Genomic DNA, 22,745 nt, shown 5'->3' with positions numbered 1-22,745 from the left:
CCTTGAGCGCTTTGTGGTCAACACTTCCCCCTTATTGATTGAATCCTTAAGGGCTGTGCAGTCAACGTTTCCCAGCTTGTATGGAAAACCCAACACTTCCCCCCTTATTGATTGGTTCCTTCGGAGCTGTGCAGTCAACGTTTCCCACCATCTATGAAAACCCAACACTTCCCCCCTTATTGATTGGTTCCTTCAGGGGTGTGCAGTCAACGAGTCAACGTTTCCCACCTTGCATGGAAAACCCAACAACTCCCCACTTACCCACTTATTGATTGGTTCCTTCAGGGCTGAGCAAACCTTGCATATATATATATATAGGAAAAATTTATTTGTCATCCTCACACTTCATACATCATATTTATTTTAATTTTTTTTTTATTTTTTTTATAATAAATATATAGTGTGTGGATGATAAATAAAATAATTTAATTAGTTTAATAAGAATAAAATAAAATAAAAAATAAAAAAAATAAAAAATAATATTTTAATATATAAAGTGTGTGGTGTAGGATGATGTATAGAATTTCTCATATATATATATATATATATATATATGTTCTTCGGTTCTGTGAGCGCCATGAGTGTATGTGTGTGTGTATAACCATCTATCTAAGTTCTTCTTCGACGGGTGATCACTTTTTACGGTGGGATTTCCAAGCAGTTGAATTTGGAGCGGCCCCTCATCCGTCCTTGTGAGTATGATTTACTCTGTTTTCTTTTTCAGTTTAGAGATGAAGTTTTACTTTTTATTTCATCACTAGTATAATAAAGCAAATGCACAATTCCAATTTTCACTAATGTTTTCAACACCCCAGCAGAAGATGTGTTTTTTCTTTTCTTTTCTATTTTCGTTCATCAATATTATAAGTTTGTTAGTTTTGTGTTTCAACTAATTTCACGGGATATGAGTAAGAAAACTAAGAATAGTACTGCATGGAACTTCAACGAGATTTGAAACCCAAGTATTTTTAATGGACCCTATGAAAAAATAAATGTAGCTGCTAAATAATCTATTTAAGTATAAGGAACATATATATATATATATATACCTTCAAATAAAAAAAAAAAAAAACAGAGACCCAGATCTGAGATTTTATTCTTCAGTTTATGTGTGATTTTTGGGCATTAGTGATATTATGAAGTTGTTTCAACTTTTTAATTAACACTACCCCTACCTATATACTTTTCCCCTCTATCTATGTTAATTACTTGGTTCAGTCATTTGATCTTAATTTTCTTGAATAAAATTGTAACTTGATATAGGCCAGGAGCGAGGCATACCCATGGAATCCGGATTGAGAAGTATTATTGTCATTTAGTATCGATGAAGATAAAATGATTTTTTTTAACAAATTGAAGCTTTCATATATATATATATATATATATTTAAAACTTGTATTGAGAAATATTATTGAAATTTGTTAAAAAAAAAATCGCTACTTACCATCCATCCAGTATTGCTTACCAAAGAAAACCGCTACTTCCGAATCCAAGAAGTTCTCCAAGTAATTGCTACTTGAGCTTCTTTGTCTATATCCATCTTGTGCCTAAGTCTTTCTCCATGAGTGTATTTTGGGTGGTTCATGGATGATTTGAGTTAGTTGTCGTTCGATCTTAACGACAGTTTTGGGCACAGAGGGGAGAGTTATTTTGACCCAGCGCGGCAAGTGGAGATGGGGTTCTTAAGCGTTTCTACCAGCTTTTTGATTATGAGAAAGCAAAGATGGAAAAAATTAAAAAGATTGGAAAAAAAAAAAAAGTCACGTGGGCTGTGAGTAATAGAGCATAGTAAATAAAACGTAGGTATCATTACCCCAACTAGTACACGCAAGTTGCTCTTAATAAGTAGGAGATAAATTTTTTATCATTTTATTATTATTATAATGTATTTAAAAAATACTATTATATCCAATCATAGACCTTGCATGTTATTCGGTTCTGTGAGCGCCATGGGTGGGTGTGTCGTGTATATATACATACATATCTCTAAGTTCGTCTTCCACAGGTGATCACTACTTTTACCCAGGGATTTACAAGCGGCTGAATTTGGAACAGCCACTCATCCTCCCTTTTGAGTATGATCTACTTCCTTTTTTACTTTTTTTTGACATCACATTCTCGTATGCATGCATCAGCGTAGAGATGAAGTTCAAGTACTTTTAATTTCATTACTAGTAAAAAGCGGCACACAATTCCAAGTTTCACTGATGTTTCCTACAATATCCCTGCAGAAGAATTTTTTTTTTCATGTTCTTTTTTCTGTCATCAATATATAAGATTTGTTAGTTTTGAGTACCTTTCAACTAATTTCAAGTGATATGAGTAAGAAAATCCAGTTTGGTTGTTGGTCATCTCAATTTAAAATTTTCTTATTTATAAAATTCAGAACTTCTTTCAACTTGACACCTCTTTACATGCAGAATTTATAATTGTTTTCAATTTCTCATAAATAAATCTAAACTCATCTTAATATCAAAATATATCTACACTCATCTTAGGTGAGCTGCACAAAAATCACTTCACTATCTTAACTCGCTATTATTAATAAAAAACTTAACTCATCTCAATTCAGCTTAATATCTAAATACAGCTTAGTAAGAATGTGCATGGATTCTTCAACAACATTTGAAGCCGAAGGGTTTTTAATGGATCCTACGAAAAAGGAATGTAGCTCGTAAATAATATATCAAAGTAGATTGCAAATAAGTCTAGCTAATCACTTTCAAATTATAAATTAATTGTGAATTATGTATTCTGTGCACAATTCTTAAGAACTATATTGCTCTTTGATGAAAGTAAACTGTGTTTTCGCAGGCTTTTCCGAATGAAATTGTCTTTTTTTTTTTTTTTTTTAAACAAATGAAATCGTAGCCGCAGCTAGCGGTTGATCCTCAGTGCTAAAGAATTCATTCTGTTTGTACTGCTGAGAAGCCTGCCTAGTTTACCACCTAACAACCCTTCAAAGCAACACACCAAAAACAAATACAAAATTATTCAGTTTAAGACCCAGATCTGAGCTTTTCAGGTGGGGATGCTTCTACCAAGGGGTCCATTATGTGGCCATCATGGGCCTACCGGCCTGGATTTTTATTTATTTTTATTTAATATCTACTAATATCATACACATTGTTAGAGGAAGCAGTTTTGGAAGACAACCTGTCCATCCCTCCATCCCACTTTCAGCTGGTAAGTACTTCGTTTTTACACCATTAAATTAGTTTCCATTATTCTTATCTGCAGATGGATTCGGTACACCCAATTATTGAGTTAAGAATAACTGCATCCGTCTCTACTCTCTCTGCTTTTTTTTTTTTTTTTTTTTATTTATTATTTTTATTTTATTTTATTTAAGACCTCTGTTTCTTATTTTTCTTCTTATTTTGTTCGAAGTTTGATATCTACCAACACAACCATACACACGCTCTCTTTCTTCTTAATTTTGTTTGAAGTCTGAATTCTTTTCTCTTTCTTAGCTCTTGCTTCGTACTTTTCTCCGTAACTTTGTTCCTTGTAATCATTGCTTTCTTGTTTTCATTTTTTTTTTAAAATGTATGAATGACGACTCCTTGATTAGATAAATATCTCCATTTCCTCACATTAATTTCTTTGTTTAATGCTTTTGATCCCTCAATATTAATTGAAAGCTCTAATTTTTAATTCCTTAGGTGAAACATAAAAAGTTTTAAATCTTCATTTGTCCCTCTATGTTGGAGGAAGTATTAATCCAATCATTCGAAAAAAGTACAGCTGGATTGGCTTTTTAAATTCGCTCTACGAGTGATTAAAAAAACAGTAATCTTAGGTATAAACTTTAAATAGACAAGCTGCATAGTTCTTTTGTAAAAATAAAAAATTAAAGCAGGCTGAACCAATTTAAACCGAAACATCTTTTTAATCATGCTTCTCGAACTTCAAACTCTAGGAATATATCCTTGGACTGCTGTTTAAATGAAATTAGTGGTTATGGGATATATTAATAGAAGAAAATCATATGATGTCCACCAATCAGAAGATACAATTGAACTGGATGGTGTTTATTTATTTTTCTCTCATAACCTCAAAATGATCATTAAGCTAAACAAGGAATGAACAATAGTAGCTAAACTATGAATAATTTGCATCAGATACGGATATGGAAACCAAGTCAAACACCACCGCAGATAAACACCATTTGTAGGTCGGAGAGTTTGAATACTCTAGCTTAGTTGATCTAGGCGTCGTGCCACCATCTCAAGTCGATCAAAGCTGGTGTCCAACCGATTTAAATGATTTAGTACCATTTGCAAGGTTGGCTCAGTGGGAGTTGACATGGTCGATGTTGATGGTTCAACAACAATAAACGGGTCGATAGAAGTAGCAGGTCCATCGATCGTTAGATGCCTAAAGTACTAGACGTCCTTACACGAGTGGCACCATGAATATGGACCTGACCCAACTGCAAATCTTGCGACCAATAGGAGCCTTTAAGTGTGATTGTGGGTTTGAGAGATTACATATTAACGGACTACTGAAGCGCAAGAAGTGCGATAAGACACAAAAATGGTGATCCAGTTTGTTTCTTCTAAAATTGAAATGCCTCGAGAATAACAAGAAAAATTTGACTCCCTAGTTCAGTCATGAATAGGGACGTTAGTCATCAGAGCATATGGCATACGAACTTTGTCTCCCAAGCGATCACTCTGATGAGTGAAGGGATAGAGGTTCGTGCACAAGACTCGGCTATGGACTAAGTGATCAAGAGTAAAATCTATTGTGGGAATGACATGAATCATGAATAGCCAAGCCCTTGGATAACCATAGAAGCAAGTGAACAAGGTGTCCCTACTAGGATTGGTGGAGGAAGATTAGGGATAAGGGGAGTTAGTCACACAAGGCAGTTGAAATAAGTTAGACAACATGCCAAGAACGACTTGAAAGTGCATATTTCGAATATTAACTCCAAGGGAATTATCTTAAGAAATGGCATGGATGTTGGAGGTGAAACAAACAAACAAACTCTACAAATAGAGAAGGGTGTCCAATTAGGGGTGCTACACACACCCCCTAGGGTGGGGGTGGCGGGGTGGTGGGGTTTGCTCCTTGGAATTAGGCCCTGCACGTTGTGGACGGGGTGCCCCCTGCTCCATCCGTCACCTACTCACTCATGGTGGAAAAATCTAAAAAAATTCAAAACAACATAAAGTCTATAGATCCATCCCTAAAATCTACAAATGTATCATCTAACAACCAATCCAGCAAAATTACAAAGTACATACAATGACATACAGCAAAAAATAAAAACCACCGCCACAATTGTGATGGCACATGGCAAGACCATGATTTGAACAAAGGAACCACAACCATGAATGATAGTGGGTTTGCGAAGAAATCCACAGACATTCATGGCTGTGGTTCCACCACCACACTTCAAGATGTTGAGAAGAAAATGTCAAAAACTGAAAATAGGAACAGGGGGAGGAGGAAGAGAAGAAGAGGAGCATGCGAGAAAGAAGAAAGCGCAGAGGGAGCAAAACTAAGAAAGAAGAGAGAGAAAGAGAGAGAGAAGAAGAAGAAGAAGAAGAAGAAGAAGAAGAAGAAGAAGAAACTGAGAATGATTTTAGGATTAAACTTGGAGGGGAGGGATTTTAGTCTTATAGTAAAACGACACCATTTTGGGGTATCTCCAAAACAACATCGTTTTACTATAAATATAAGTTTCATTTATATATATATATATATATATTAATAGGGTAGGGGAAAAGTGGACAGGGTACCCCACCTTTCATCTGGCAGACGGGACCATTGGCCTACCTAGGCAAGGGTGGGGCAGGATTAGGCAGGTGGTCAAAGATAACCACTGGCGTGACTCAAAGACACGAGGTACTATACTCTCATGAACCTCACACCTAGTATGATATCATGCTCTACAGTAGGACTTTTGTGCATATAGAGTTCCCGTGCCTGAGCATCATAGAATTATGCTTGTGTGGGAACAGAGGGAGAGGTCCAAGGATGCAAATGACATAGGAACACTCTATACTAACAACCCACACAATAAAGCATATTAAACATTATGTGCTAGAGATGCAAGACTTATCCCAAGAGTATGATGGACACGGGGTGAACCCACAAGTGAACCATATGACAATGACTGACACTATGATGCAAAATGGATGCATGCATAGATGAAGTTATGGAACCATATATGATTAAGCATTGTGGTATGCCTAAGATGATCCAACTGACAAACGAAACCAATATAAAGCTTTAATACTACGGTACAAGTGAGAATTGCACGCATGTACAATAAAAACCCAATTCATGAATGTAGTAACATGAGAGGAGGGTTTTTTTCTTCTTCCTTTTTTTTTTTAATTTTTTTATTTTAATATTGGGGCATTTTGCTGAACACATGATGTACTTAGCATGCCAAGCTTTGAATGTGTGGATGGATAATCACCTCCTTAATTACATGAACCACTCAACAAAAGTTCCAAAATGTGAAACTGCGATGATTATGCTCAAAATACTATTCAAAACTGAGACTTAGCACCAACACTCAAACCAAGAAAAACCCTAGAAAATTTAAACACAAGTTCAAGATATAAGAGTAGATAAGGGACTTAATTTTGTGATGAGTATTGTGTAGAAACAGGCCAAATAATTGGTGTTCCACAAGATTATGAATGAAATAATGTCTTATTTCTATGTGCTTGGTCATAGAGTGTTGGATGGAATTTTTGGAAATTTTTATGGCATTGGTGTTGTCACAGTACACATTCATGATACCTTAATAATAAATGCCTTAGTCACTAAACATCTGCTTCATCCAAAGCAACTATATGCAATAGCTTCCAGCTACAATGTAATTTACCTCACTCTTGGACAAAGATATATAGAATTTTGTTTCTTGTTCATTCAAGCCACAAGTTTAGTGCCTACATAAAAACACTCACTATGGATGCTTTTCCTATCATCTGCATCATCGCTCCAATCTCCATAAGAATAACCAGTAAGCTTAGAATTTGAGTCCCTACAGTGCCTACATAATTTTATTGTTTGTATGTAAAAATTGTATTGATTTTTATATATGTTTGTGTAATGATTAAAAAAATTATTAAAATTAATTCAATTTTCAATGGATTCAAATTTAATCAGCTGAATCAGTTTAAAGTGAACCATTTCCTTTAAACTGATTTGTGTTCTTACGTAGCATTCGCGTTTTATGTTTACGGTGCTTCTTGTTTCTTTTACGTTTGGTTATTTATTCATTATTCTTTATATATTTTGCTCTATTAATTACCTTGGTGGATTATGGATTGGGTTTTGGCCCTTTTCGATTAGTTCTTGTCATTGGCACATGGGTTGGTTTTATTGAATATTTGTAAATCTTGTATTTTGGATGTTACCACGATATTCCTTCACCATAAGTGAGAGTTTATCTAATAAAAGTGGGTCGGGGTATAATGACACAAAAAAAAAAAAAAGTGAACCATTTCCTTTGAGTCATGCTTGTTGAACTTCAAAAATTTAGAAATGTATCCGTGAAACACAATTTATAATGAAATTAGTAGCTCAAACTTAAGGGATATATTAACAGTAGAAAACCATATATATGAATCATATAATGTATATTTAGAGCACTAGTAGTGAACTAGGCATTGTCAAATCTTGGCCAAAATTTAGCTAGTTTGCTTAAGTGTGAATGGAATGGAAGGTATTTTGTTTTTTGGGGTCTAGTTTCTTGATTCTCTATATGATCCCTCAGAGTTGAGAGAAGATAAGGGGAATTAGAAAGAATTGCAATTTGAAAAGATGTTACTGATGCGAAAGAGAACTTGCAGAAGAGCTTAAGTTTTCAACCTTGTGGGAGAAACGAATTCAGTAACTCATGAGTTTTACTTAAAATTAATATTTTAATATAATAGTGATAGATTTGGAGAGTTTATTAGTTGGTTGTGTTGAAAATTGACTAACTAGATCACTATTAATATTGGGTCAAAATTTAGTCAGAAGAATTAATAGCAGCATCACTACTCTTCATCGATGATTTTACTATCATCGATTGGAATCCCTCTTTAGTCGACTCACCAGTACTCACCATCGCGAATAACACATATTGGTGTCCCCAAATCTTAAGGGATATGATCTAGATAGTGATATACATACTGTCTTAACCATCAAATGAGACTTTCCTGAATCAATCATGAGCTAGCTAGGTCACAACTCTTCATTGTGTTTCACTATTTTGAAGGATCCATGTCTTTTATATATATTGAGATCCTTAATCAGAACTCCTGTACAAAATTTGACACCTAAATTAATTTGGAGAAGAACATAATTTGTGAAATATATGGCAATTAATATTGCTGAGTACCATTGAGCAATATTGGGTCTAACATTGCATGCAATAATGCGTGCAAAATGTCAATATATATTTTGATTTATATATTAATCCCCTAAATACGGTAACACCCCCCTCATTGACATACGATATATTGACATGCATCGATTGTTTGAAAATATTCTCTGGCCTGCACATAATTTTAAAAACCATGGCAACTAATTTAAAAATAAAAATAAATAAATAAATAAAACTTTAGATACATGTTTGCTGCCAAAAAGTAAACAACTAAATTTTCACTAGTAATGCTTTGTGTAAGTTTGGAATTATGGTGGAAATTTTAGCTTATAACTTTAAAAAAATAAAAAATAAAAAAAAAATAAATTCTACAATGTACTCATTGACAAATGATCAAATCATTAAAAAAGCAACATTATTTTACAAATACATCATAACAACAGAAGTAAAGGATAAAAATTAAAAAATAAAATATAAAAACAAAACCTTTTTGTTGAATCGAAAATTGAATGTTTTAATGCCTCTGTAATATAAATATGAATAGTCCTGTGAGATTTGTTGCATTCGCTCAATTGTTAACTTGATGGTAGAATAAACTGATTAGAGATGCAGTTTGTTGATGTCGTGTTTCACAACCTTAGCAACTCCACGGAGGTCCAACTCATCAATCTGCAACTATGAAGAAATGAGAGTTTCGGGGTAATGAGGGACACCTCCAATGCCAAAGTTAGTATATAATTCTCTAGTGAGGACGATGGAGAAAAATAAGTGAAGAGTCCGAAGAACCCCCTCTCAATGAGGGAGGGAGTATATATACCTGGCCTGGGCTTCCTCTGCGAGGGGTCTCGTGGGGGTGTTGCTTCGTACTCAGGTCAGGTCTCACTGTCAGCCCCCCTAGAATGCAATAGCATTGCATGGCATGGTCATGACGACTATTGGCACCCTAGGAGACATGTCGTGGCATGCCTGCCCCCAGGGTGCACTGAATGCAGCGTGGCTCCCTTGCTGTGGCATGCCCATCTTCATATTCCATTTAGTGCGGTGTGTCCTCAGTCAGGCACAACCACCCCTAAGACATGCTCAACCCCTAAGGCTCTCGGATAGGGACTATCCTTGTCTTGCTTGTAGGGACCTATCGGCCAGTAGGGGTGTCAAGCAATTCCCGACTGGCACGTGTTGTCTAGTTGCTCTTGCTTTCGGGCTTCATGGGCTAGCTAGCATAGTTTAGCCCATTCTTTGTCATCGGGCCCTTGGTCTTCCTGGGCCCTATGGGCCATGCCCATTTGGCCCGATTTGGCCCCGGGGATAACCCATCTCACAATACCCTGCAAATTTCTATCGCACAAGCGTGGAGGAAATTCAAAATATCCTTGGTGCGTCTTTCTCAGACATGTACCCCATGACTGTTCCCCTCATCATCAATGCTTGAGGACCTCTCAGCTTCCATTGTTTATCCACCTTCTAGATGGTAGGTTTTGGTGGGGGCGTCTCCCCACATTCTCGATCGTGGATTGGACTGTGCCCTCCCACGCGTCGACATGGCTTCCCACGTCTATGAAGACTCGCGTCGGTTAGGCTTCACGAAACAACTCACCTGGGTCATCAATGTCAAGTGACGCCTCGATTTCCATTGCCCCATTACACACCTAACGCTATATAAAGGTCCTTCCCTTCTCATTTCTACTATTGTTGCCCTTCTCACCCTCTAAGCCTCTGCCGTTCTCACTCTCATTCTTTGAGCTTTTGTGGTTCCCTTTTTCCCCTTCTCCGAATCTCTTTCTGTATTTTCACCACCGTCTTCAGCTGTTCTCATGGCCTCGTAAAGTTCCTCCACTCTTAAGCCTCTGTATTTCGCTTAGAAGAGCTGGGAGTTGTCAGTCACCATCGATGACCTTCGGGCATTCAGGACGAAGTACAACATTCCTGCTTTGGCAGTATCGGAGGTTCTTGGACTCCAAGACCGTGCCGTGGACCCTAAAGGAATGGCATCCCACGTGGCACTCTACCCACTTATGTTTGGGAACGAGCTTCTTCTCCCATTCTGTCGCCCCATCCTTAACGTCCTCAACTTCTTGGGGTTGACACCCGCGTAGCTCCATTCAAAAGCCTAGCGGCTCCTGGTGGCCAGTTGCATTATCTACTAGAGGGTGCTCAACTTCGATCGTCAAGAGTACCCCGATCTGACAGCCTTGGGAGTTCCTGTCGATGTACTACATACTGTGTCCCGATGGGAGTTTGTGTAGGTTCCAGGCATGCATTCCTAGGAGTCGCATAGCCAGCTTTAAGTCTCAACACTCAAACATCAAGGACTGGTCCCGAAAGTACTTTATCTCGGGCTCAGGATGGGAGTACCCATAAGGAGAGGAGGTCCACTTGGAGTATCCTGTCCAGGCCATTTGGTCATACGTCCCTCTCTTCAAGAGCCTATTCGTCATGCTGTCCAGGAATGCGAAAGCCATGCTAGGTGTTGGCCCAACCTCATGATACGGTGACTGACGTTATGTTGTCCGATGTTAACATTAGGAACTACTTAATCGCTCCTGACAGCTCGTACGTGCTCAGTCAGGATTTCCTGCGTGAACCTTCCTCTCCTTGGGGCTAGAAGCGTCCCTCTAGCCTTTCCTTGATTGGCACCAAGGGGAAGAGGCTGAAGGTGGGCCACGATGTAGCTGAAGCGAGGTCGGGGGATCACGAAGTGGAGAGGACATTTCCCAAAGCAAAGCCACAAGGACCATACCCCCTTCTTCCTATTGGGGGTCGAGAAGCGAGGCTTGGGGGACCCGGGGCAAGGCCGATGGGTCTCGAAGAAAGGCTAATGGATCACAGGGTCAGGCCAGGGGGGTCTTAACGTGAGCGCCCAAAGATCCCAGTTCCCCCTACTTGGGGGACCACTTCCTTCCAGGGGGCGCCACACCCAACATTCGCATATTCGTCTGTTTGGTTGGAGTTCATGTTCAAGAATGAAGAAGATGACGAAGATCTTCGGGCCACCTTTTTCTCGCCTTCAATAGACCTGTGCCCCGGGGGCCCCTTGTCATGGATCTGTTCGTCTCCTTTGAGGAGACACTCACGCATGAGGTAATCTTCTCTATTCCTCCGATGGCCACAACAGGGTCTCTGTCCTTCTTCCTGTTCTCGAGACCGGTAGTGAAGAAGAAGTAGCTCCCAACATTCCTCCAAGTATTGAGGCAGAGGCTTCCACTTCCTTTGTAGTCCTAAGGCCCGATGGTCAAGAGGAAGCCTACTTGAGTTCTCCCTATATCATAGAGCTAAGCGATGATCATGCGTTGGTCCAGTCACCTTCTACGCGTTCCTCCCTGGCACCAGAGGTGGACTCCTATCTCACATCTCCGGAGGGGGTGTCCCAGCAAACTTCCCTAATGGAAGAGCTGGGCTCGACTAAGGGATAAGTTCAGCACGTGACCGATGAGGGGTCCCTGGTTGGCGAGAGGCCCATGACCATTGAAGAACCCTCTCTGGGTCCCACTGTACCCAAAAAGCCCATGCTGGAGCAACGAGTTCCTAAGTAGTAGGAAACTGAGGAACAGGAAGCCCCTGGCTCAGGTCTTTTCGTGGAGTCCGTTCAGGACGTGCCAAGGCCTTCATGGCAGTTCGAGAGTGCTGGCCCTTCCTCCGGTACAGGGGCGGGGGTGGGGGTGAGCCAAACCACTGACCCAAGTTTTGAGAGGACCCTGGCTAAGGCAATAGAGTTGGAGGCCCAAAAGCTAAGGCCTTTCTTTGCCCAGGTATACTTTGCTTGCCTTTTGAACTGCTTCTCTTTCTGCTTCTAACAATTCCTCACACTGTAGGCAACATAAAAGCTAACAGGCATAGTTGTTGAAGAGTGTGGGGAGCTCGAGGAGGAGAAGAACAAGGCATTCTGGTCTTTGGCCCTTCTCACTTGCCTAGAGGTCCACAAGGCAAATTAGGAGATTGAGGTTCCTTCCTTGGAGCGTGACGGGCTGGTAGAGGACCTTGCGACCCTGAGGGAGCGTAACATACTCTTGGGGGAGAAGGCCTAGAAGCGTAAGGGCAAGAAAGCCACGATGAAGTAGGAGCTGGCCAGGGTCAAGGAGGAACTGTCTCGGTTCATGTCGAAGTGCAAACTTCTTCAGGACTATTGTGTCAATGCTGAGAGGGATTTGAAGGGTAGGGAGGCAAAGTTGGAGTTGGCTTGGAATGGGCTTCTGGAGCTGCGAAAGAAGAGGAATCAAATGGCCAAGGAGTTGGCCTTGGGCGCTAGGTGATGCTCAAAGTTTCTTTCCAGACACTTCTCGCTCACTTGGGAGATTCAATGCCAGAAGGCCCTGGTACGACAGAGTAAGGCTCGGGCCCATAACTTTGAGGCCAAGTTGGTCCAGGTGACGAACACCATTTTGGCATGGGATGTTTAGATCTTGGCCATGGAGTCCTCCCAAAGGTCAGTGCCAAGTACTGCAAGGAGATTAGGTTTCAAATTAAGAACATGCAGGCCATCCGAAACGCGGCATGGGGGTATGGCTACAAGGAGGGCCTCAAGTGGTTGTGTGATCATTTATGAGAGCACCCTGAGACAGATCTTAATACTCTGAGTCTAGCCTCCCTTCAACCAAACCCTCAGGCTCATGCGTTCATTAAGACCCATGGGAGGGCAGGCATGCCTCCAACCTTCCCGGGTGTTCCTCCTCCATTCCAATGATCGCGGTCATTTTGGCTGCAAGACCATTTGTTGTTTTTGTTATTCTTCTCTCTTTTTTTGTAATCTAGGCTTTGCTTTGTGGTATAATTTTGACTTGTATATATATTGGATTCCTTCCTTCTATTGCATGCATACTTCCTTGGTTCTCGCATGTGTGTGTGTGTTTTTTTATTTTTTTTATTTTTTTTGTTTGTTCTTGGTCTAGAGACTCGACTTTGCTGGACACAAGGCTCGGCAAGTCTAAGGACTTGTATCCTAATGGTCATTTGGACTCAACTTTGCTAGACACAAGGATCGAAAAGTCTAAGAACTTGTATTTGAGTGGCCATCTGGGTAAAGCTCGGGATGCTTTGGGCTTGACCTTAACCCTGCAGTGAGTCTAGGAACTCAACTTTGCTGGACACAAGCGTCGGCAAGTCTGGAGGCTTGTATCCAAGCGACCGCGTGGGAAGAGTTTGGGATGCTCTGGGCCTAGCCTTAACCTCGCGGCAAATCTAGGGATTTGGCTTTGCTGGATACGAGGTTCGGCAAGTCTAGGAACTTGTATCTAAGTGGCTATCTGGAAAGAGCTCAGGATGTTCTGGGCTTAACCTTAACCTCTCCGCGAGTATATGGACTCAATTTTGCTGAACACGAGGCTAAGTAAGTCTAGGAACTTGTATCAAAGTAGTCGTGTGAGCAAAGATCGGTATACTCTAGGCTCGACCTTAACCTCGTGGCGAGTCTAGGGACTTGAGTTTGCTGGACACAAGGCTTGGCAAGTTTAAGAACTTGTATTTGAGTGAGGACAAAGCTCGGGATGTGCTAGGCCTAACCTTGGTTAAATGGGTCTAAACGGGTTACTAACGAGTTAAGCAGGTTGACTCGTTAGTAATCTGTTAATGAATCGTGGGTTAACGGGTCAATCTGTTTTTTACCTAAACCCATTAAAATCAAATTCAAACTTGTTGATTTCGTGTTGTGTTCAAATTGGTTTAACAGGCAGTGTCATTTATTGTCACCCTTACAGTTTACCACATAAATTATTCAAAAATAATTCTATTTAGCATCTAACAAACTAGACATTTTACATATTTTAATAATTTTTCCTTTTTTCCTCAAATAAATATGTGATGTATTGATAATAAGTAGAATAACTTAATTAGTTTAACAAGAATAAAATTAATATAAAATGTATAGTATGATATGCTAGGTAGTATCTATTCAAAGAACAGTCACAAAAATAAATACAAAATTATTCAGTTTAAGATCTAGACATGAAATTGTCAAGTAGGATGTTACTGGACCCAGGATGGTTTTTATTTTTATAATAGATTTGGATGTTAAGATGCGAATTTTTAGTTTGAGATGAAAGTTGAAAGTTGAATAAAATATTATTTTTTTAATATTATTATTGTTTTAGAATTTGAAAAAATTGAATTGAAATTTGAAAAAGTTGAATTATTTATTATATTTTGTGTAAAAATTTTAAAAAATTATAATGATGAGATAAGATAAAATAAAAAATTTAATTTCCATCTTAAACCTATCACAGTTATACCATTATTCGTCAATTTTATTATCATCAATCACGTGATTGATGTGATGTGATGTGATTTAAATAATTTCATATTCTAATCGCTTAAATTATTTTAGGTCGTTTTAATATAACATAGTTGTTTATGGGAATAAAAATTCAATATAAAAAACTACAACTGCAAAGAAGTAATATAAACTCGATCATTTACCATTGGAATTGAATATAAGCAATCTTTCTGAGTAATTTTAATATCCTTAAGTTATATTAAAGCAGAGAGAAAATGATATAAAATGACATGTAAAACACTGTAAAATCGATGGCGGTTATAATTTGATTTTGTAGAGGTGAAGTTCAATTTTAATTTGATCTCCTAGCATGAGGTAATGTACGTACGCCAGGATCAAATGTATGAATGATCGATGATCAGTTGTGGAATTGTTGTTTTCCGACGATATTGGATGTGATCCATGTAACTCTACCAATAGAAGATTCGTTTGTTTAGTGTTTGATCAAGTAACATGCATACGATCAATTTTGAATAATCATGATTTGATTTTGCAGATCAATCTTTAAATGAACAATATTGTGTGAGATGTATGTCATTGTGTCAATTAACAATGCGTGAAAAAAGTGTCAATATATATTTTGATTTATATACTAATTCCCTAAATACCTCAATTTTGATTAATTTTTACATTTAGGAAGTACTCTCTCACACTGTAAAGCATAAATTCGTTGCTTTTAAGATAAAGAAAATTAACATAATAAGTGCTTGCTATAAGAAAATTAGTTAATTAGAGATATCTCCACGTTTGGTTAAAAAAATATTTGTAAGTATTTGAGAATTTGTTTGAAATTAAGTTTTGAAAAATGAGAGAAAAAATTGAATAAAAATCTCTTTTAAAATAAGTATTACATTAAAATTTGTAAAAGTTGATAGATAAAGTTGAAAATTTATTTGAATATAATTTTTTAAAATTACTTTTTGTTTTAAAGTTTGTAAAAATTATATTGATTTTTGTTTGAATATAATTTTTTAAAATTACTTTTTATTTTGAAGTTTGTAAAAATTATATTGATTTTTGTGTTTGGGTAATGATTAGATGAAAATTTAAAATTTTGAAATAGATTTTTTTTTTTTTTTTTATTTGAGATTGAGAGATGTTTGGTTTGGGTTGTAAAACATTTTGGAAATTTCTATGAAACCAAACATGGCTTTAATTCAGTTTTCAAAGTCATAGAAATTTAATTAATTCTATTATTTTTCAAAGCCAAAGAAATGTTATATTTAGAATTAACAAAAGGAATGAAATATATCACGATAGTGTCTCTTTGTATTCTAAGTGTTGAGTACTAATATATGTACTTCATAAGTTGACAGATAGCATGGAAACAAACATATTTCCTCTTGAACTTCTTGGAAATGATAATTACGCGGATTGGCGTGTCAAGATGAAAAATTATTTGTTGGGTCAAGGTCTTTGGAATCTTGTTGAAACAAGCTCGAAGCCCCCCAAACCAGATGATGATGTGGTTGAATTCGAGGCTTGGAGGAAGAGGAATGATATGACTTTACAAGCAATTCAAAGTTCATGCGGGATGGACATACTATCTCGGATCAATAACATTTGTTCCGCAAAAATTGCTTGGGAAATGTTGGCTAAAATGTTCATGGAAAGTAATGAACAGGACAAGTTAATACAGACTAAAGATGATGATTCGATAATTGATGAAGGAAACTCTTCAAGTAAAAACAATGCAGGTCTCTCTCTCTCTCTCTCTCTCTCTCTCTCTCTCTCTCTCTCTCTCTCTCTCTCTCTCTCTCACACACACACACACACACAATATGCACAAACATTAATGGAAGAAGAAAAATATGATTATAATTGTAGGGAAAATTGGGAATTTCTCAGTATTTATTCCAAGCTCTTGTAACTTAGTTGTAGTTATTCTTGTCATTGAAACTTGAGAATTGAAATTCGAATCAACTTGACAAGAAGTAAAAATAATTTATTTTACGTGGTTTATCTTAGACCTAACTTTATTTAATTTACAAGAGAGATTTTATATTTAAATATTGTAAATCAATTCTTGTCATTTCAATGATGTGGATGGTATGTCATTTACACTATATAGCTTGCAAGTAGAAATAATTAACAAAAAAAAAAAAAAAAAGATAAAGAATTTGGAGACTAGCTAGGTTACAAAGATTTGGAAAACTTTAACATCCTTCTCACTGAACTCATGGACGAATCTGGATCGTATTTGTTGGAAAGCACATTTGGATATGGACCAGCATTTAAGTTGAACAAGATGATAGTAAAATGAAATACCCCTTCATCTCCTCAAACGACCTGTAGTACTCATTTTACCAGGTGACCATCAAACTAATCTAACTTTATCTCTCAAACTTCTCCTATTTGTAATTTGCAATGCCTACTCCCATTAAGATCCAACCTTTTAGATCATACCAGTACTAGTAGTACATTACTTATTTTTTAATTATCAATCTCCGTACATGCTGTCAATGATAGAATTTTAACAAGGGGTTAAATTACTTATTTAATTTTGTTTAACGATCAGTAAATGAACCTGCATGTTTGACCATGTTTGATTTTAAATTTATTTCAATTTTTGCAAAATAAGTGACAATTTCATGAGTAATCTGTGATTTTTCCTCAAAATAATGCATGATTACGCTAAAAATCAATAAAAATTTGCTTAAAGATTTTACTGAGCTTGAATATTTGTGAGTGGTAAGTTATACGAGAATGGGAACAAAGCCCACATTGAACACTCAGTTCGTTGGGTTGCATCTTGACATGACACAAATAAACTTATAGGCTTTGCTTGCGGCTAATCATTTGGGCTGTTTTAGACTGACAAACATTCAATTAAAGCCTAATTCATACAAGTTCCAATAGATAAATTCTGTACAATTATTTTTGTAAAAAGTTGTCCCCTTAAAAAAGTATAAAAAAATTCTATTTATTTTAGTGTGATCCACTTTTTAACAAAAAAACTATGCGATATTTGTCTATGTAAAATTTATACCTAACATTACTTACCAATTTACTAGTTATTATATAACTTGCATTAATATCATTATATATATATTTGATAAATCTTATATACGTACTGAATTTAAAATCAACACATGCATACAAAAGATGATATCATTATATATGTACTTAGTGGTTTGTTGGAAAGTACGTTTCGTTTAATTTATTTCATAATTCTACGTATAATATGAAAACTGGAGATCAAAAAGCATATCAATTAACATCATGTGTAATATATATGCATTGCAGGGCAAGAGAGGGAGGATGATTATGCGGACTTAGCCAAGGCTGTGCGAAGGGGTGATTGGGAAACCACAAGAGCATTCCTTGATCTCCACCCAGCTGCATCGACAGCAAAAATTACAATTACGGGTGGGACGGTTCTTCACGCTGCTGTTGAAGCTGAACAGGAATATATAGTGGAGACGTTGGTCAATATGATTTCAGAACATGATTTGGCAATGCAAGATTGTGACGGCGATACAGCTCTACATGAGGCAATTACTAATGGGAATCACCGGATGGCAGAGTGCCTGATTACAAAGAACAAGAGCTTGGTTAGCGTTAGAAATACTGACGGGTTACTTCCACTTACTCTGGCTATGGCCATTGGGCATCAAAAATTGGCTCGTTATCTCTATTCTCAAACTCCATTTGAAGATTTGAAGGCAGAACAAGGTCGCGATGGTGCTAGACTTCTTATCGGCTCTATCTATAAGAGAGATTTAGGTAACAAATATTACTGTATGTTTTTTCTTTATCTTCTAACCATTGAGTGGCCGGTGATTAATGGATTAATTAATTGGATACATATATGTGTATATGTGATGATCATGCAAGATATGGCTTTGGATTTAATGGAGCGTTGTCCTCGTTTGGCTTTTACCTTGAGTCGAGAAGGTAGATCCCCTTTGCAGGCACTGGCTGTTTCGACTGAAGCATTCGAGAGTGAAAATCGACTGGTGTTTTGGAAACGATGGATCTATCATCACTGTTAGTACCACTCTTTCCGATCTCTTAGCTTTTCCATTAATTGTAATTCTTACTCTTATACATACAAATAATTCTTACTCTTTTTCCATTAACAGCTATCTTTTTCCATACTAATATATATATATATATATATCAACAATACTAGCTAGCTTTCGTATTATTTGAATTTCAAATTTTGACATATATAACCACCCTCCTCTTACAACAAATTAGTTGTATATAAATTAATATCATAAAATAATTACAAGTGTATTATTATTCACTCTTAAATAATTGAAGGTGATAGCATATAATATTGAACTCTCTGACTCTACCAACTAATTAAGGCTGCATGCAAATAAACAAATCTACTCGACAAGTTGTTAGAAATTAGTTTGATCAAACTCAATTTGACTTGATTCCATGTTAATTGTGAATACAAAGTTATGATCAATCATTAAATGAAATAATCCGTATATATATATATATAAAACTCAACTCAAATGCATACTTCGTGTATTGAATATTTATTTATTAATTTTCTTATTTTACCCAACAGAATATTAATTGCTCTATATATGATCAAGTACTACTACATATTAAAAATTTAAAAGTACTGCCATATTATTTATTTGGATTTTATTTGCCGATTTTGTTTTTTTGGTGGGGAAAGGTATACACATTTCATTAGATCGTGCTGCCGATCAATTCCGATTGAACATTCAAAATTATCAAGAAAAAACTATCAGATCAGGTACGTATGTGCATTGATGCCTAAACTTACTGCATGTTTGGAATTGCTTTGGATAATTTAGCTTAAGACTTATATAAGTTGCAAAGCTTAATAAGTAATACTATATATAGTTAATTACACTTTTAAAATACTTTTAAACATATTATATTGTTTGGAAGTAGATTTAAAAAATATTTTTTATGGTAGAAATAATATAAAAGGTCATTTGATTAAAAAGTCTTAAAAATCATGATCATTATACCCTTCATAGAAATCAAATTTATAATACAAAAATAATCTAATAGAATTTTAAGAATAATAAAAAATAACCCTTCAACGAAGTATAAGTGAAATAACAATATAATTATGCATAAGGTAAGGGCAAAGTTATAAATATGTGAAAGTTATGTAGATATCTTCATCTTTTAATAGTTCTTTTAAAAGTGTAATTATGTCAATATTCGAATAGTACGTTTGAGAAAATTGATTTTTTTTTATTAAAATGTACTTTTTAGTTTTTTTAAATATTAAAAAGTACTTTAACATGTGTCAACCAAACAATTTAATTTTATTATTAAAATACTTTTAAAACTATTTAAATAACTTTTAAGAATTCTAACGTAATTCCAAACATGTCATTTCTTTTGCCTGAAATTTTTTACTAATGACAATGTTAATCAAAGTTTGGAAGGCTTCGTTTTCTGTCAAAACAAATACGATGTTTTCAACAAAGAAAAACAGTATTGGAAATAGAAAAATTTTAAACATAACTCCATACACCAAAAATCATACATTTGTTTTTTTTCTTTTACCAAGTGTTGGTGCTACCGATCAAGTCCGTTTGAAAATTAAGCAAAATAATGATCTAGAAAAAACTATTGAATCAGGTATGTACATACAATAATGCCTAAACTTAATTTCTTTCTCTCAAATTTTTTGACTCCTGACATTAATGTTAATCAAAGTTTGGTCGGCTTATTCGTTTTTCTATCAGAATAAATAAAGATGATGAACAAATTTTACTTATACTTAATTTGCAGTGCGAGCTGATCATCTATGGCTCCAACTAGTTTCAAGTCTCTTGAACTTCTTTGGTATAATTTTTTGAATAATTTTTTAAAATTTTTTTAGTCATGATCATTTATTATTGTTTCATCCAACTTATAAATTAACCCACGCGTATGCATTAATGTTTTGTAATTTCCAAATTAATTATATAGGATTCAAGCATTTATATGAAATGAAGTTGGTACGAACTCAATTCCAAGAACTTCTGTCTCGTATGTGTGAAGCGATACCAACTATTACACGTCTAGACAAGCAAGAAGACATTATTGCGCCACTAATCAAACTTGCTATCAGTAGAGGGAACTTTGAATTTGTTTGTCAGATACTCAAAGCAAATTCTAGTCTTCAGTGGAAAACAAGGAGCATGTTCCGTTGGGCCGTTGTGCATCGTCAACATAGGATTTTTAGCCTAGCATACAACTTAAAAAAGAGGAATTATCTAATACATACACTAGATAACTCCAAGAATACCTTGTTGCATCTGGCAGGGATGTTACCAAAATATTCTCCTATCGATCACATAAGAGGTGCAGCTTTGCAAATGCAAAGAGAAGTTCAATGGTTTAAGGTCAGCTCCATCCATCTCTCCCTCTTTTATTATTTTGCTCTTGACCATACCCTCTTCAAATTGATCTAGAGATAGATTTTCAAAGAGAGAAAGGAGAACGTACAGCAACAATACCATGTAATGTAGGTATAAAAAACTTTCAATTTTTGAGGCAAGAAGTCTGAAGTCATTCCCTTGAGCCCGCTTGTTGTACTTTAATGTCTTAAAATCTACATTTATTACCAAATTAATTTATTGATAGGCAGAGAAATTACCTTGACAGGGTTAATTTGCTGCTGTCTTATAAAACTTTTTCTTTTGTTTTCTATTTTCTTTAATTCCCCTACAATATTAATGTAGGGAGTGCGGGGTGGAAAAAACTCTATCTCTTAACTTCAAAATAGCGGTATTTTTTATTTTAAGAACTCTACTATGGAATCATATATCTTAATTAGAAACTTTAAGAACTCTAGAAGTATTATATTCATATATAATAATAGAATAACTTTGTTTTGCGTTTCTATGTTTGTTGGTGTTGCAAGATTGCAGCTAAGCATTTAATATTATAAGAAAGTTAAAATTTTTGCTGTCAAATTTTCATTCCAAAAATATGATAAACAGATTAAACTAAAAAAAAAATTACAAATTTGAAAAAAGAACTATCGTTACAATTCCTTACACATTCATATTTTAAATGATTCACATTTTAAATGAATGATGTCTTTATAATATATGTTATAAAATAATATTCTTTTTATAGAAATACATTCAATTTAAATATAATAATATAAAAATTAAGACAATAAAATTCATAATTCAAATAGGCGAAAGATTGAAGTAATTGTGATTGTTGAATATTGATGGATAATTCTTTTGCAATATTATAGTTGTATTTTTTTTGTAATATTTTATTTAATAAATGCAGGAGGTGGAACGCATTAGCCTTTTCTCTACTAAGGAATATTTAAACAAAAACGGTTTGACTCCCAACCAATTGTTTATGAAAGAACACCAAAATTTGAGAAAAGAGGGAGAAAAATGGATGAAGGGTACTGCAACTTCTTGTACTGTGGTTGGTGCTCTCATCGTTACCATTATGTTCACGGCAGCATTTACCACTCCCGGTGGTAATGACCAAGATACAGGCTTGCCAATCCTTGTGCATGACAAACTATTTAAACTCTTTATAGTAACTGATTCTCTGTCGCTATTTTCTTCCACGACTTCGGTATTAATGTTTTTGGGAATCCTCACATCACGTTATGCAGAAGAAGACTTTCTTAGATCCTTGCCCAGAAAGATGATTATAGGCCTTTCCGCTCTCTTCTTCTCTATTGCAACCATGATGATAGCATTTTCTGCTGCTCTTTTACTTATGTTACGTGGAAAATATTGGATCGTCATTCCTATCATTGGGTTGGCTGGTATTCCAATTATTCTATTTGTATTGATGCAATCTCGCCTTCTTATTGACATGCTTGTTTCAACCTATGGATCAGGCATCTTTGATAGGAAAATGAAGCTTTCGTTTTGAATTTTTACCTTAATTGTTGTAATGTTGTATTGATATATGGCAAAGTAAGCAAAATTTATGACTATTTTTTATTGGGACAAATAGCTTAACTTATGTCGCATATTTTGTTATTCCTATTTTACACTGATGTTCACCCAATGTAATTTTCTTGGTGTTTGATTTTTTTTCTACACAAGAATTAGGACGCAACTTCTTTGATACAATTAAAGACTCAATAAATATTATTATATCAGTTCTACATGTTTATTCCCCTCTCATTCCAATTCTTAAAATTAATCTAGGGTTTTAACT

General features: G+C 35.8%; 1 protein-coding gene and 1 long non-coding RNA gene across 2 annotated transcripts; both read left to right on the top strand.

The window, feature by feature from the left end:
* The first annotated feature begins 554 nt into the window (after positions 1 to 554).
* On the top strand, positions 555 to 16,319 carry LOC122293912. Its single transcript, XR_006237394.1, has 3 exons — positions 555 to 692; positions 2,006 to 3,186; positions 15,920 to 16,319. It is a non-coding gene; the product is annotated as an uncharacterized LOC122293912 (long non-coding RNA).
* Positions 16,320 to 17,743: 1,424 nt separating this feature from the next.
* Positions 17,744 to 22,692, top strand: LOC122293498. The gene is made up of 5 exons (XM_043102076.1): positions 17,744 to 18,593; positions 19,246 to 19,326; positions 20,346 to 20,374; positions 20,435 to 20,941; positions 21,846 to 22,692. Exons 1-5 carry the CDS (start codon positions 18,038 to 18,040, stop codon positions 22,452 to 22,454), a joined length of 1,782 nt encoding a protein of 593 aa, XP_042958010.1. The 5' UTR covers positions 17,744 to 18,037; the 3' UTR covers positions 22,455 to 22,692.
* The last annotated feature ends 53 nt before the right edge of the window (positions 22,693 to 22,745 follow it).

Source organism: Carya illinoinensis, chromosome 14 (genome assembly GCF_018687715.1).
Source record: "Carya illinoinensis cultivar Pawnee chromosome 14, C.illinoinensisPawnee_v1, whole genome shotgun sequence".
Lineage (NCBI taxonomy): Eukaryota > Viridiplantae > Streptophyta > Magnoliopsida > Fagales > Juglandaceae > Carya > Carya illinoinensis.
Note: the sequence above shows the minus strand (reverse complement) of the source record. Positions and strands in the feature narration are given on the sequence as shown.

Bases quoted from the DNA above. Each gene is read 5' to 3' on its own strand.
- LOC122293498 (XM_043102076.1), top strand. From the start codon at position 18,038: ATGATTTCAGAACATGATTTGGCAATGCAAGATTGTGACGGCGATACA. The intron at 18,594-19,245 runs GTTAGTACCACT...TGGTGGGGAAAG, and splicing joins ACGATGGATCTATCATCACT to GTATACACATTTCATTAGAT. The intron at 19,327-20,345 runs GTACGTATGTGC...CTTAATTTGCAG, and splicing joins AGAAAAAACTATCAGATCAG to TGCGAGCTGATCATCTATGG.